The following is a 16,441-nucleotide window of genomic DNA, read 5'->3' as shown; positions in this document are numbered from 1 at the left end:
CCTGGACAAATGAACCATCAGTGCAGTCACATACGCATCTCTTGCATATTCTGCTCTCAGGGAATCAAGATAGATAATGGCTAAGCACCTTAGAGCCTGGGTTCTAATCCCAGTTTTGCCATTTACCAGAACAACACTGAGCAAGTCACTTGGCCTGTCAGCTGCAGGTTTCTCACCTAGAAATTAATAATGATGATCAAACCTGTCTCACAAGGGTTATCAAGAAGATCAAACAGGGCTTATAAAGTGACCTGTAGCTGTCAGCATCACCTCTGAGATTATTTCCTTTATCATGTGTCTCCTTCCCAGAATGAGAGTCTTTATTATCTGCCTACTGAACTCCTACCCATCCTTCCAGGCCCAGCCAAAACTCTTTCTCCCCCAGGAAGTATCATCTAAACACCCAGTCCAGTTCTCCTTCCTTCTCCCAGCTCCACACTTGTGAGCAGCCTCACCCCACAGCCTCAACCACCACCGAGAGCCCTGAGTGTTAGTTCTGCCTCCCTAACCAGATTGCACACTTGCAAAGAGCAGGCTACTTCTCATGCTCTTTCTGTGTTTCTGAAATCACTCACCCTGGGGATTCAGTATAGCACAACCTATAGCATTGAGTTTACAAAGCATCCATATTCATGTAATTCTCATTCTCTGAGGCAGGCACCATCAGCACCCCCATTTTACAGATGAAGAAACTGAGGCTCAGAGAAGTTAAGCACTTGCCCAGGGTGTCTCAATAATAAGTAGGGCAGATAAGGTTCAAGCTCTGGCTGACTCCAAATCCTGTGTGCTCTCCTCTCTCCCCTGTCTCCTCTAATTGATGCAAGGGTGCCTGCTGGGGTTGCCCTTGCCTGCTGGCAAAGTGGGGGTGTCCATCTCGACTCTGATGCCTCTGCAGCTTCCTGCCCCAGCTCCATGTTTTTCCCAGAAAACCCACAGCTGTGGCTTAGGGGAGGGCCCTAACTCGGTGCATTTGTATTTGTTAAACCACAGCTACTGGCCACTCACTCATGGCCTCCTCCACCGGGGAAGGCTGCTCCATGGTTCTGACCTCCCATTGTCCTGTATGGTAAAGCAGAAGGGAAAACCTACTCTACCTACCTACTCGTCTCTAGGCTCCTGTGGCATGGAGAGAAATAAAAATTCACTTTTAAGGACATCCAGGACCCCTGGCTTTCAGCCTTGGGCCAATCAGCAACGTTGGCTCTATGGTCTGTGTTAAACTAGCACTTGTGGTGGGCTTTCCCCACTTTCCACCTCATTAGATCCTCAGAGCCACTAAGCTGTGGATGGGCTGGTGCCCCCACCTAACCAGTGAGGAACCTGGGCCTGAGTCAAGACATTCTGAGTCCCCAAGCTATGCTTTAGGGGTTCGTTTCTGAGCTAGTTGCCCACTGGAATCCCCTGGGGACTGTTAAAAATGCCAAACTGGGGGCACCTGGGTGGCTCAGTCAGTTAAGAGTCTGCCTTTGGCTCAGGTCATGGTCTAAGTGTCCTGGGATTGAGCCCTCCATTGGGCTTCATGGTCAGCAGGGAGTCTGCTTCTCCCTCTGCTCCTATCCTCACTTGTATGTTCTCTCTCTCTCTCTCAAATACATAAATAAATAAATAATCTTTTAAAAAATACCAAACTGACAAAATCAACTCACCAGGAGTGAGGCTCCAGTATTGCTTTTGTAAAGCAAGCTCTCCAAGGAAGTCAGAAGCACACTGGGCCATATTTGGGAAACCAGTGCTGAAGAGGATCCTCTCAGGCATCTGACAGACACAGGTTTGAATCCGCTCTGCCCTGCACTAGCTGTGTGGCTCTTGGTAAGTGACTCACCTCTCTGAGCCTTGGCCCCTCATCTGCAAAATGGCAATATTAGTACGGTAAGGGGTTCTGATGAGACACAATGAAGCCCTAGGAGCCCTCAAGTAACCTCTTCTTTCTATAAAATGGGTATGACCGCAGAACTTCCCTCACAGGGTGGTTGCATGTATTAAATGGGTAAACATCCATACAGCACTTAGACAAGAGCCTGCTCGCTTAAGAGGTGCTCAATAACCGTTGGCTGCCACTGTTATTACTACACTGTTGACAGCAGCCTGCATATAACACTATCCTGGTTACAAAATGCTCTTGTTTTGTGTGCAAAGTCTCTGAGAGCCAGGGAGGTACTGGAGCTTGGTGCCTACTGGTTCATGACAGCCCAGGAAATTTGTGAGCTTTTTTTTTTTTAATTTTTATTTATTTATGATAGTCACACAGAGAGAGAGACAGAGGCAGAGACATAGGCAGAGGGAGAAGCAGGCTCCATGCACCGGAAGCCCGACGTGGGATTCAATCCCAGATCTCCAGGATCGCGCCCTGGGCCAAAGGCAGGCGCTAAACCACTGCGCCACCCAGGGATCCCTGTGAGCTGGTTTTGAAGGGAGCTACACAATTATATTATTTTAATATCAATATTAAAATTAAATTATATAAACTGATATTGAAATGTTATATTAAAAACAATCCTTAAAACTCATTGTTGGGACGCCTGGGTGGCTCAGCAGTTTAGCGCCTGCCTTCAGCCCAGGGCCTGATCCTGGAGTTCTGGGATCGAGTCCCACATTGGGCTCCCTGCATGGAGCCTACTTCTCCCTCTGCCTGTGTGTCTCTCCCTCTCTCTCTTTCTGTGTCTCTCATGAATAAATAAATAAAATCTTTTTAAAAATAAATAAATAAAATAAAACTCATTGCTTCCTCATTTATTAAATCATATTTTATGCTCTTGAGGTGATTTCTGCCCCTTATCTCTGTATTGGGGAAATACTAAATAATGGTGTGCTACTGCACTCCTCTTCTAAACTCTGGTCAGTGGCATGTTGGTACCTTGAAATTGGCCATGGTGGCTGTATTGACACCATGGAAACTGGCAGATGCTACAGATCGGGACCTGATTTATTATCTTCTTGATTCTAGACTTGAAAAGTGCTGGAGAAGATCACTTAATAATGCAGATTAAATGTAAAAGGGTGCTGTGTATGTAGCCACTGTTGTGTGATTAGCACAGAAATGAAGGACATATTTTTTCAATATACAGAAACTATTATCCAACTCAGCAAAGAAGTCATTCTGTCATTGACAAATGAGCAAAGTTCTAACACACGTCTTCATTGTTTCATTTTCACCTTACTTGTTAATGTAGACAAAAATATCAACCAATATTTTTGTCAGAACTACAGTCAGGGGATCCCTGGGTGGAGCAGCGGTTTGGCGCCTGCCTTTGGCCCAGGGCGCGATCCTGGAGACCCAGAATCGAATCCCACGTCGGGCTTCCAGTGCATGGAGCCTGCTTCTCTCTCTGCCTGTGTCTCTGCCTCTCTCTGTGTGTGTGTGTGACTATCATAAATAAATAAAAATTAAAAAAAAAAGAACTACAGTCAGGTGTCAACCACATCCATAGGTTGGCTATTGATACAAGGGTTTGGCAAAAACCAAAAAAAATGTTGTATGAGAAACAATTGGCTCTCTGGAATTTACAATAAAAAGGATAATATGTTTTATTGTTTATAAGTTGTGTTACAAATCTTTATATCATAAAATTCATGGTAAATTTGTGTGTGTGTGTGTGTGTGTGTGTGTGTGTATACATACACTTGTTTCCTGGCGATCTGGCTGTTACCAGAATACTACTCACAGAACCTCAGGCAAGCAGGTTATTACTTTTTATAATAGAATAAAAGACCATCCTCACTTAAAAAATGCTAAAGGGAGGGATTCCTAGGTGGCTCAGCAGTTTAGTGCCTGCCTTCAGCTCAGGGCGTGATCCTGGAGTCCCAGGATCGAGTCCCATATCCGACTCCTTGCATGGAGCCTGCTTCTCCTTCTGCCTGTGCTTCTGCTTCTCTCCCTCTCTGTGTGTCTCTCATGAATAAATAAATAAAAATCTTTTAAATAAAATGATAAGGGGAGCCATTGGGTCATCTCTTTCCCATGTTCTTATCATTTCCTCCAACTATTCTAGTCTCTCCTATCTATCATCTCTGCCTACCAGAATTTTCTTTCAAAGTCAGAAATAGAATCATGTGTATCCATTTATTAAATGTCTTCCACCAATTATTGTTAATTTCCTTACATGTGATAATGGTGGTAGGTCGGTAGGAGACTGACCTTAATCTTGGGAGATGCCTACAGAAGTGCTGAGAGTGAAGTGTCAGGAGGCTAGAATTTTCTTTCCATGCATAGGTATATATGTATATAAAAATACTTTTATAGGAATATAAATATATTTTTTCTTTTTTAAAGAGAGAAAGAGGTAAAGCAAAGAGCTTACATGTTGAATCTAGGCAGGAGGTGTAATGGCGTCCATTGTATTCCTCCAATTTCTTTAAGTGTTCTGAAATGTTTTCATAATAAACAATTTTGAGGGGAAAAGTCTTCCATGGTTGCGACTACCTATGCATACTCTTTGGTCTGCCCTGAACCTTCACAATCTCACCCCATCCTATCCTGGCAGTTAAATCTCTCCCCTGTCTTACCTTTGCTTCATGCTGCCAGGTTTTAGTCTGGAAACAGTCTTATTCTTATAAATTCTACTTTCAAATACATGCACATTTTATAGCAACCGATTAAATATACGTTAAAAAAATAAGGAATAACTTATGAGAAAGAAAAAATAATGTAACCAGATGAGAAATTAACTGTGTGAAGGAGACGTGCATGGCACAGTACAGATCTTTGGATTAACTATGTGTCAGAGGCACGGCCCAAGGAAGTAAGAAATCTACACTGTCAGAATCTGGGGAAAGAAAAGCTGGGAGCACATAACTTGACTTTGTGTTTCCTCATTGGCTAAGTTGAAGGCCCAGTTCTGTCATTTAATACCTGTGTGATCTTGGACAAGTTATTTAACCTCTCTGAATCTCAATTGCCTTGTGTGCAAAAAAAAAAGGACAGTATCTTATACCTCAATGGGTGACCATAAGGATCAAATGAGACAACAACTGTGTAAGCATGCTGTATTACAGAAAGTGCCATAAACATTTAAAGTATAAGTCTATCATTCGTATGAAAGCTTGACAAGCAGACCCCATCATGTCATGAACATAAAAATAATTGAAAGGATGATCAGGGCATAGAGGAATTTGGATTTTTGAGGTACTTTGTTCAGAAATTCACTTTGTAATACTATTTATATAAACCAAAAAACCTCATGAGAGTTCTGGGTTCCTGGCTTGCATATAATTTCACTCAATCTTCATGGCTAGTTCTCTTTGCTGAAAATACCAGTCAGACCTGAGGATGACCTTCCATTTTTGATTTCTCAAATTGCAACTCAGAAATAATACTCAGAAGGGAAATTCTCAAATGCAAAATAAACACAAAACCGCCCTCTACAAGGCCTTTATTTGTGTGTTGGGATGGCATACCAGGGTGTGGTCCCTGGGTGGTACTGAAGCCCACATTGGGTGCTACCTAGTACAGAGAGGCAGTCAGCCCCAGTGTTCCTTCCATCCATGTAATACGCAGCAACATCATCTACCCACATCAATGGCCTTTCTGTGATGTATTTACAACACACTGGCATGGTATTCCCTCTGCTGAGGTAGAAGGCTTACTCCCTGGAAGTGAGCATTTGTTGGTGAGGGTCATGCTTTGCTTTCATTTCATTTTCAGTTTCATTTCAGGTGGCCTCCCTACCGCGTCTTACCATGGCCATCTCCTAGTAGACAGTGGGCCCTTGGAAGCCAGTACCATATCACACTGATATTTGACACTCTACTACTGGGCATACAAGAGTCCCTCAATAAATGTTCACATCACAGGATGGAAACCTGCCTGTAACCTCTTTTGCATTTACCAGGTGACATGAAAGGGCTTTGCCATCCATGCACGCATTTGGTCTTACCAAAGCATTCATTCACTCATTTACTCATTCATTCAATTGAGCCTCTGCTTTCGGCTCAGGTCTTGATCCCGGCGTCCTGGGATCAAATCTCACATCAGGCTCCTCTCAGGGACCCTGCTTCTCCCTCTGCCTATGTCTCTCTCTGTGTGTCTCTCATGAATAAATACATAAAATCTTAAAAAAAAAGTGATTGATGGTGATAGATATTCTCAGCAGAAGACTGTACAAAGAGCAGCATAAGCAGAAAGGCAGGTTCATTCTTAGCTATGCTCTGGGAGGTAGCAGGGATAGGAAAGGCTTCCCAGAGGAAATGGCATTTCTGTTGGGCCTAGAAGGAGGGGCAAGAAGGAACCCCTGGACAGAGAAAGGGAAGAGCAGCAGTTTCCTGGATGGGAATAGCATGAACAGAAGAGGAAAGAGGCCAGAACATGTATCTGTCATCTGATTGCCTGGAGCTAGCGTTTTGGAGTGGGGAAAGGTGGATGAGGCAGAATCAGGGCTAAGGTAGTGTATCAAAAGCCTGAACTCCATGCTGACAATGGGTTCGTTTATCCTACAGATGACAAGGACCCATCCTAGATATCTGGGCCACAGCATACCATGATCTGTTTTACCAAGATTGCTTATTAATTTGTCCATTTATCTGCCCTATGCCACAAGCTAGGAGCATGTCAAAGGCAGAGATGGGGGGGGGCACATGGGTGGCTCAGTTGGTGAAGTGTCTGCCTTTGGCTCGGGTCATGATCCTGGGGTCCTGGGGTGGAGTCCTGCATTGGGCTCCCTGCTCAGCTGGGGGCCTGCTTCTCCCTCTCCTCTGCCTGCTGTGTGCTCTCGCTCTTGCTCTCTCTGTCAAATAAATGAATAAAATAAAAATTAAAAAAAAAAGCAGGGACAGGGCCTCACCTCTCTAGCAGAGTGACTGAACATAGGAGGAGCTTAACAGGTAGTGTCCCAGGAGAAGTCGTTCATATTCAGAGGCAGGTGAGCGCTGCCCCTCCTCCATCACCTGCTCCTTCAAGCTGGAAGATGAGCATGGAGAACAGGTAGGGGCATGGAGACAACAGGGTGGCTGTGTCCCTGGGACAGCAAGGCTAGCCTGACTCACCTGGTGACGGGTAACAGAATACAAGAATTGAGGAAAGCAGAGGCACCTCATAGAGAATTAAAATCAGGAAGAAAAATATATTCATGTAAAATGATTTTTATATGGTGGAAAACATGGAACCAAGAACTCCTCCCACCCCAAGCTACCAGCTGGACTTTCTATATCATTCCCTCCAGCTGGTGGAAAGTTCCAGCCAGGGGCATGCATATCCACATTCTGGCTCCAGGAAGTATCTACCCAATCATGAGGTAATGCAGCTACTCATCACTTCCTGAAGTTGCTCAGCAGGGCCTGGGCCAAGAGACCACAGATGGGTGGGCAGGCAGAGGTCAGAAGGCTCAGAGTCTGCACAACTCTAAGGATAGGAGGCCAAGATGGGGGTTAGCAGCATCCTCCCCCTACACACATCCGGGGAAAACCCGGACTATCTCCAGGTTGTGGAAAGCAACCAGACATGCCCCAGCAGCAAGCAATCTCAGCTCTCTGCTGGGCAACTGAGAACTGCACTAGCAGGACTGTTATCCAAGTCTAATGGGCCCAAAATACTGTAACAAGAGTTGTGTTTGCTTTTCCTCTATTCTGGGAGGGGAAATAACAATAGCAGGTACTATCACAGAGCACTATCTGGTATTTGGCATGTAATGCTGCTTCTCTTTAACCCTTGTAATAACTGCACCAAGTAGCGATTATTATTTGCATTAAAGCTGAAAGGCTGAGGTTCATTTGTATCCTGGGATATAGCAGGATGAAGATCAAACCTCGACGTGGCCACCTCCAAGCCAGCATTCCCCACAACCACAGTGGCCATACAAGCAAACTAAACAGCATGAACCTGCTGCCATCATAGCATCTATGGTATTACAACTCCTCCTACCTCTACCAGACTTCGTAGAGAAAAGACAAAGGAGCCTATTTTGAAGCCAGTCTCCTGGAGCCAGTAAAGACACAGAAAATGACAAGTTAACTTTCAATTGTACTGTCAGGAAGGAGACACAAGTGCAATCCAGGTAGACCGTTTTCTGCTTGGTGCACTATCACTCCGAGGTCCAAAGGTCAGTTCAGGCCACCTCCTCCTCAATGACTCCCAAGTTTTACCCCTGATTCCTGTGTGAAATGCTACAAGGTGTCTTCTGTTGGAGGACTTCAAAATACTGTGACAATCAGCATAAGGAGGAAGGACCTCACTGAGGGGAATCACAGCAAGTCACCCCATGGGGCAGAGTAAGAGCTGGGGCGGGGTCCATGGCAAGAACTAAGCCTACATTGGGATGCCTGGGTGGCTCAGTGGTTGTGCATCTGCCTTTGGCTCAGGGCGTGATCCTGAAGTCCCAGGATCGAATCTCACATCAGGCTCCCCACAGGGAGCCTGCTTCTCCCTCTGCTTCTCCCTCTGCCTATGTCTCTGTCTCTCATGAATAAATAAAATATTTTTTTAAAAAAAGAACTGAGCCCACTGCCTGATGCCTTTGCTGTAAGACCACAGGCATGCCATGCCCTCTCTGGGCTGGTGCCCCCAAGTCATAACTTGGCTGTCATTTTGGACTCTGCCCTCTTCCTCATCCTTCACCACTAATTAGGCACCTAATCAAAACCTCAGATCAACCCTGTAGTAGATCTTCAGTCTGTCCCCTCTTTAGTTTGGCACTTTCCATGTCTCATCCTCATTACTGCACTGGCCTCCCAGCTGGGCCCCAGCCTCCAGGTGTCCCCACTCTATCCATCCTTCCAGCCAGAAGGATCCTTCTGAAACACACATCTGCTTGCCTCACCTCCCTGATCACTTGACACGCGCCCCCCACACACACACACACCCAGCCCTTATTCCTTAGGGTAAAGTTCAACCTCTTTGGTTTAGCTCTCACGCCCTTGTGTCTGCCTTCTGCTCTCCTCCTGGCTTGCTCTCCAGCCATTTAGAACATTCCCACTTTGCCTGTACTTCCCTGAATACATTGTGCAATTTCGGGACCATGTACACTGCTAGCCTCTGTCCCTTAGAAGATCCTTCCCCTTTGATAACTTCTACCAGTCGTTTGAAACTCAACTCAAAGATCACCTCTTCCAGGAAGCCCTCTCAGATACTGCAGTCTGACTTAGATGCCCCCTCCTCTGAGCTCCCAGCTCCCCTATACTTCCTTCTACTGCAGCACTTAGAGTTGTTGATCATTCTTTTCTGTCCCCTGTGTTAGGTTTCCTAGAAAAGAGGAACTGAGGCCAGACAGAGCCTCAGTTGATTTTTGTATCTGTAGTGATACCTGGCACAATGCTTGAAACACAACAGGAATTTCTAGATAGAAAAATGTGTGGGTCTTCACTCCAGTAAATAGGTCCCTCCGATCACCAGTTAGAGGATCTTTATATTTCGGGTATCTGGAAAGGCTCATCAGTCTACTAAACTGAGCTCAGTTACCATGGGAACTTATCCTTCCACTTTGACCACACTCTTGCTTTATGAGGTCCTACGTAGTCATAGTGAACTTTCTTGACACTGAATACCAGTTACCACAAATGATCAGTGGCCCTTAGAAGCAGTTTTGTGGCCACAGTAGGGGATGGGAACAGAGAGGACAGCCAGCGGTTCCTGCGATCCAAGACTGATGACCTCTGGGCCAGGGGTGCCAGAGGCTGTGTGGGGCCTGGAGAGCCAGCCAACCTCAGCAGTCCTCACCCCAACACTTCCACTTCTGCCCCCTGACAAGTTAGTTCTTGGTTACTGAAGAGTCCAGTCTTGTGAAATGTGTTTGGTTTCAAGTTTCCTGTCACTGGTCTACTATTTAAAAATTACACCCCACCTGCTGCCTGAAAGAGATAAGGTATCTGTGGTCTGAGTGAGAAGCTTCTTGCAGTCAGCTCCTGTGTGAAGAAGGCCTGATGTGAAATGAAACTGAGGAGAGGGATGTTTTCTGTGGCCTCATTTCTTTCCCAGGAGCTCAGAGTTTTCCATGGCAAGATAAGGGAAGACGGCCAAATGGGCACCGAGCCCTTCCTGGCAGCGATGTCAGAAGGGATTGGCCCAGTCTTCCTAAAATGATTCTTCTCCCTCATCCCTTCACTGACCTTGAGATCAAAGTGAGCAATTTTCTTGGCATGAAGGTAGTTCACCCCGTCCAGGATCTGCTTGATGAAGCTGGTGGCCTCCTCCTCACTCAGAGACTCCTTCTGGGCCAGGAAGTCGAAGAGCTCTCCTCCTGACACCCTGCAAGACACCAGTGTGGGGTGGGGGCCAGGCACCGTCAGCTCCGTGTGTTAGGAGGCCAGGAGGCCAGGTCATGGGTGGCAGCTCCTGAACCTGATCCCCACCATCTGGGCATATGGCAGGATATCCTTCCCCATCTCTGGGGGCCCCTGTCCAGCCAGCACCAGGACCCGACTTTGCCACTGATCTCGGACAATTCACTCCCCCACTCCCCACCCCACCCCCGTTCCCAGGCAGACCTTAGTTTCCCTACCTGAAAAATGAACAGATTGAGTAAAATGGCTCCTAAAGCCCTTTCTTTCATTTTACAAAAGATGGCCTTCCAAGCTCAAGAGAATCTAGGCATGGATTCTAGACCCATCTAAAAAACCTGAAAATGCTACTTTTGTCCTCACACTTCACACTTACACCTTATGGTAGATATGGCAGGAATAGAGGCCTACAGAGCAAAAACAACCTCCCCTGTAAATACTAGTTTACATTTGTAACTGAATTAGGGATCTGGGATTGCCAGATAAAATAGGGGATTTTTATTTGCTGAATCTGGCAACCTTACTGGGCTTGTTTGTCCTCTGATGGACACTGGGGTATCCCGCCAGGATGTGCTTCTTTGGGGCTGAGATAGAGCCAAGGGTCATCCCAGGGAAAGACATTGGGAAGGGATGTGGGCCAGGAGGTTCCAAGAACTTAGGATCACCTGGAGAACTTGTTTAAAATGCAGATCCCAGGTCCTACCACAGACCCTAACCAATTAGATTCTCTAACCCCCAAACCTTGGAACCTATAATTTTACAACAATAACATAACACTAGTAATTCATACCATTGAATATTTACTCTGTGCATTATGTGTGCCTTAGGCACATTATCTCATTTAACTATTGCAATACCTTATAAGCTAAGTACTAGCATTTTCCTATTTCACAGTTGAAAAAACAGAGGCTCATGGACACCTAGGTGGCTCAGTGGTTGAGCGTTTGCCTTTGGCTCACGTGATCCTGGGGTTTTGGGACTGACTCCCACATTGGGTTCCCTGCAGAAGACCTGCTCTTCCCTCTGCTTATGTCTCTGCCTATCTCTCATGAATAAATAAATGAATAAGAAAGGAAAGAAAGAAAGAAAGAAAGAAAGAAAGAAAGAAAGAAAGAAAGAAAGAAAGAAAGAAAAAGGAAGGAAGGAAGGAAGGAAGGAAGGAAGGAAGGAAGGAAGGAAGGAAGGAAGAAAGAAGAAAAAGAAAAAACAAACAAACAACCCAGAGGCTCACTGAGGTTAACTGACTTGCCCAAGGTCATGGAGCTGGTAAGTGGCAGTCAGGATTCAAACCCAGGCAGAATGACTTTCAACCACTATATCAGACTGAGTGTCCTCAGATGATTCTTTATATGGCCAGAATGGCTTCTGTCCCAGTTTGGGGAATCACTCATTCCCTGCCACCTAGTTCATTCTAAACAAAGAGCGCTGAAATTTCCTTTTCTCCTTTCTTTAAAAATATCCAGAAGCACCCATGGACCCACTAATCAATCCCAGCACCATGAAAAACACAACAACTGGACATGATGGGATACAACAGGAAAATACACAGCAACACCTACATCTGCTTAAGCCTCTTCAGTGCTATCCAACAGAACTTTCTGTAGTGATGGAAATGTCCGCTAGGAACATTCTCCAACATAGTAGTCAATAGTCACACATGGCTACTAAGCATCTGAAATATGGCTAGTGCAACCCAGGAACTGAATTTAATATTTTATTTCATTTGAAGTCATTTTAGTTCAAAAACTGAAGTGGTGTAAAAAATTTTCCTGTAAACACAACTTTATTGTTTTGATAGGATTGTATTTCATGCTAACCATTACATTGAGAATGAAGTCAATGTGCTGTAAGTGTAAAATACACACTGGGCAGGACACCTCGGTGGCTCAATGGTTGAGTGTCTGCCTTTGGCTCAGGTCATGATCCTGCGGTCCTGGAATCAAGTCCCACATCAGGCTCCCCACAGGGAGCCTGTTTCTCCCTCTGCTTCTCCCTCTGCCTATGTCTCTGCCTCTCTGTGTGTCTCTCATGAATAAATAAACAAAATCTTAAAAAAATACACACTGGGCTTTGAAGATGGAATATGGAAAAAAGAATGTAAAATGTCTCATTAATGATTTTTTATCGATTACATGTTAAAATGATAATATTTTGTATATATTGGATTAAATAAAAAATATTTAAAAATTGATTTACCTCTTTCTTTTTACTTCTTATTCATTGTGGCTACTAGAAAATGTAAAATCACATATGTGGTTCATATTATACTTCTATTGAACAGAGCCAATATGGAGAGTATCTCATTTAGATCTATTAGTTTACAGGAAATAAGAGACATAGAGGAACAAGTTAACTAACAAGCATGAGGAAGGAATAAGCCAAATCTAGGCTGTGAGACAATCAATGGAACAAATGACTTAGTTTTTCCAACAAATCAATGGCACCAAAGAAGAAGGGGAAGGAGAACTGCTATAGGAAATGAGATAGAAGAGGCCAAAGAACCAGATGCAGTATGTGGACCTCATTTGGATGCTGATTCAAATAAAACAACCATAAGAAGATATCTCTGGGTCTATCAGAAAAACATATGGACTGGAGTGGACACACCCTCGGTGGTCCCGAGGCCTTGGCTGGATATTTCCGCCAGGTGTAATAAATACACAATGGGGGATCCCTGGGTGGCGCAGCAGTTTAGCGCCTGCCTTTGGCCCAGGGCGCGATCCTGGAGACCCAGGATCGAATCCCACATTGGGCTCCCGGTGCATGGAGCCTGCTTCTCCCTCTGCCTGTGTCTCTGCCTCTCTCTCTCTCTGTGTGACTATCATAAATAAATAAAAATTTTAAAAAAATTTAAAAAAATACACAATGGGCATGTTTTTAAAAACTGTCATCAGTTAGAGATGCACACTACAGTATTTATGTGTAAAGTGACATGATGTCTGAGATTTGCTCTAAAATATTCCAGCAAACAAATAAACAGTTGGGAGTGGGGGCAGGTGGGGGTGTAGGAATTTTATATAAAACAAGACTGGCAAAATGTTGATCATTTGAAGCTGGGTGATGGGCATATGAGAGTTCCTTATGTTATTCTTTCGACTTTTGTATATATTCCATCATAATAAGAAATTACCAGTAAATTTCCATGGGGGCGGGGGGAGACTCCACGATCTCCCTCAGCCGTCCTCCCTCATAATGACCATCATCACCTGGCAGTTCTTCCATAACAGATGAGGAAACCAAGGCCCACAGGAGGGGAAGTGGCCATGCAAGATCTCCGAGTAGGGGTGTGTGCAGTGAAGGCCATGTCCAGGCCCTGGTCACAGTCCAACATTGTCTTCTCAGGTGAATGTGTAGACTGGAGATGAGTTGCGCTAACTCTGTCAGGGACTGGGGGTCATGAGAATGTCTACGTGCTCACCTCGTTCCGAAGAGCAAATGAGTCGGTACAATAAGGAAGGCACTCAGCCCAGTGACCCAGCACAGGCCAGCACTCCACCAGCAGGGGCTCCCGCCATGATGTTATTGTTTGTCACATGTGGTTAGTGTGGGCTGACACAGTGGGAGAAGGTGCTGGGAATGCAGTGAGGCTTGGGGAGGGTCTGGATGGAGGCAGCAAGGAAAACAGCGCCAGCGAAGGCACAGGGATGAGGAGGAGCACAAGGTGTGTCTGTGGCAGTAAGTCCCTGTGCGGTGGCCAGCCTCAGGGCTGAGGTGCACACCTGCCAGCATGCTGGTTCTGTCACTGACTAGCCCGACACTCTCCACCTCAGTCACCAGTCATCTGCCAAATAGGTTAAAAATGTCTACCTGTGGCAGACAGATGCATGTCAGAAGCCTCTGTTCCCGCTGGGGTGTGAGTTTCTCAAGGGCAGGAGCCATGAATCAGGTCCTCATCCTTATGTCTAGTGTCTACCACATAATAGACGCTGAGTAACTATTTAGAGAAGGTGGGGGTGGTGGCAAATGGGTGAAGAGAGAGCGAAGTGAGGTGGCGCCTGTGAACATGCCATCCGTTAGCGCCTCGCTGTCCCCTACTCAGTCAGTCAGCTGGGTGCAGCCCGCAGTGGCTGCCTTGGTGTTTGAGATGAGGCTGGGGCACTACTTTTCCATGTGTCTCATGGGTGAAGTCATCTTCCCCATGAGCAGGTGCTAGAAACTAGAGCCCCCCTCTCAGCTGCTGAAGGAGTAACCCTGAGTTTGCTCTGTGGGCCTTGATCAAAGGGCCAGAACGGTGGTGGTCCCAATCCTTCCCTGACACAGACCCAAACTTCCCCTTGGGGTGCTGCACGTGAGAGTCCCAGGACCTGGCTTTTCTTCTTGCAAAACAGGAATGAAGATGGGGAACCTCAGTGGCTCAGTTGGTTAAGTGTCCAACTTGATTTCTCCTCAGGTCAGGATCTTGGGGTGGTAGGATTGAACCCTGCACTGGGCTCTGAACTCAGCAGGGAGCCTGCTTCTCTCTCTCCTTCTGTCCCTCCCCCTGCTCATGCGTGCTCTCTTTCTTTCTCTCAAATAACTAAACACATCTTTTTTAAAAAAAAAGAGTTTTAAAAAAAATAGGAATGAGAAGAAAACCGAGCCTATTGCCCCCTGGGAGGGGGTGGGGGTTCTTGCTGTAGATTTGGACAAGTGCTAGGAGACCCTTGATAAAGTCCTGGAAGTAAATGTAACACACCGTATCATTGTTAGGCGTGACAGTGCTAGAAGGGCATTCGATTCCAAGTTTATTCTACATTTGTCACCTGTGCATTGTGCTTCCCCAAGCATTCTCTCACTCAAGACTCATATCTACCCCAGTGGGTGGATGGAACTTCTGTCCTGATTTTCCAGATGAGAAACTGAGGCCCCCTAGAGAGCAAGTGACTTGCCCAAGGTCACACAGTAAGTCATAGAACCAGGATTTGGAGCCAGAACTTCTCAGCCCCCGTCCACCATGTGTATTTCTCCCCGCACTGTGTCCACATTATAAAGGCCAAGTTGGTGTGAAAAGGAAAAGCTCAAAGCCACCCCGAGCAGTGCGCAGTCCTCTGACATCCCTGTTCAGCCACATTCAAGCCCTCATCACACCACGCTATTGTTACCTGTCCTTCTCTCTCCCTAGCTAGGTTATCTTTGCTTCCACAGCACCTTGTGTAACAAAGGCATTCAATAGAAGGTAGGCGGATAAAAGAACAAAGGGAGAAAAGCATAAAAAATATCAGCATAATATAGAATATTCTGTATCATAGAGAAATGACGCCTTGGCATCTGCAAGGGACCTGTCTGGAGCCTGGTGCAAATGTTCAAATCCCCCCCACCCCCACCACCTCCACCCCGCCCCCTCTGCAACACAGAACCCTGCCTGGCCCTTGTTTCCTGTACTTCCTGCTGGGTCCTGTTAGGTTATGGCCTCAGGCACATCCTACCCTTCCTACCTTAAATAGAAGGCTACATAAGTATTAAAGAAAGAATCTCATGATAATGTGGATGTGTCCTGTCACTCAAAGACACTGACATGAAGGCCCAGGCTGGGTGAGGACTTTGGGAGGCAATAATCAGCCACTCTGTTTGAAGGCGTGATCTGGGCAGGAGAGTGGGTAAGACATGGTCTCCTCTGGATAAAGAAGAGAATAATAGCTACTACAGTGGTCCTCAGAATCTCCCCCAGAGCCCTGGAAAGGGGGGAGGCTGATGGGCCCACAGGGGTAAATGTCCAAGTCTGGACATCCAGGCTGGGGACACCCACATAGCTCTCCTCAAGGTTTTGTTCATTTTTCTCCCCCATAGTTTTTCCCCAGGATTTCTCAGCCCCCAAGCCTCTTCCCTGGAGCACCCTGTCTCCTCCCAAATTTCTCTCCTCTCATATCCCAAACCTCTTCAGCTTAAAGGTCAAAAGCAAATTCTAAGAGTTGGAGCCTCTTCTGCTCTCCTCTCAGCATCCCCAGGACCAGTTCCCTTCCTGCTAAGCTGATCTTCCTCCTCCCCGGTTGCTCTGCCTGCTGGAAACGCTTTTCAGACTCACTGTGCACCCATACTGAAACGATCTGCATAGGCAGTGATTTGGGAAGGATCCTGCTGGAGCTGCTTGGGCCCAGGGAGCTGCATTTAATCTGGGGTGCTAGGAAGCCCTGCTGATCCCTTGGGGCACCCTGCCAGGCCATTCTGTGGTATATGCAACTGCCTGGGGATTGCTTCCCATTATCTTGGAGTCCAGGAGGCCCCAGGGCCATCAGGGGCCTGGATGGGAGGCCTGTCCAAC

The 16,441-nt window shown here is 46.2% G+C and overlaps 1 protein-coding gene across 3 annotated transcripts in view; it reads right to left on the bottom strand.

Annotated features, from left to right (window-relative positions):
• DAPK2 (death associated protein kinase 2) overlaps positions 1 to 16,441 on the bottom strand; it is a 125,575-nt gene that overhangs the window by 34,727 nt on the left and 74,407 nt on the right. For all 3 annotated transcript variants that reach the window (XM_055319790.1, XM_055319792.1, XM_055319791.1), the window contains exon 4: positions 10,033 to 10,171. In XM_055319790.1, coding sequence (XP_055175765.1) covers positions 10,033 to 10,171 — 139 coding nt within the window. The remainder of the gene's footprint in view (positions 1 to 10,032; positions 10,172 to 16,441) is intronic.

Source organism: Nyctereutes procyonoides, unplaced genomic scaffold (genome assembly GCF_905146905.1).
Source record: "Nyctereutes procyonoides isolate TBG_1078 unplaced genomic scaffold, NYPRO_anot_genome, whole genome shotgun sequence".
Lineage (NCBI taxonomy): Eukaryota > Metazoa > Chordata > Mammalia > Carnivora > Canidae > Nyctereutes > Nyctereutes procyonoides.
Note: the sequence above shows the minus strand (reverse complement) of the source record. Positions and strands in the feature narration are given on the sequence as shown.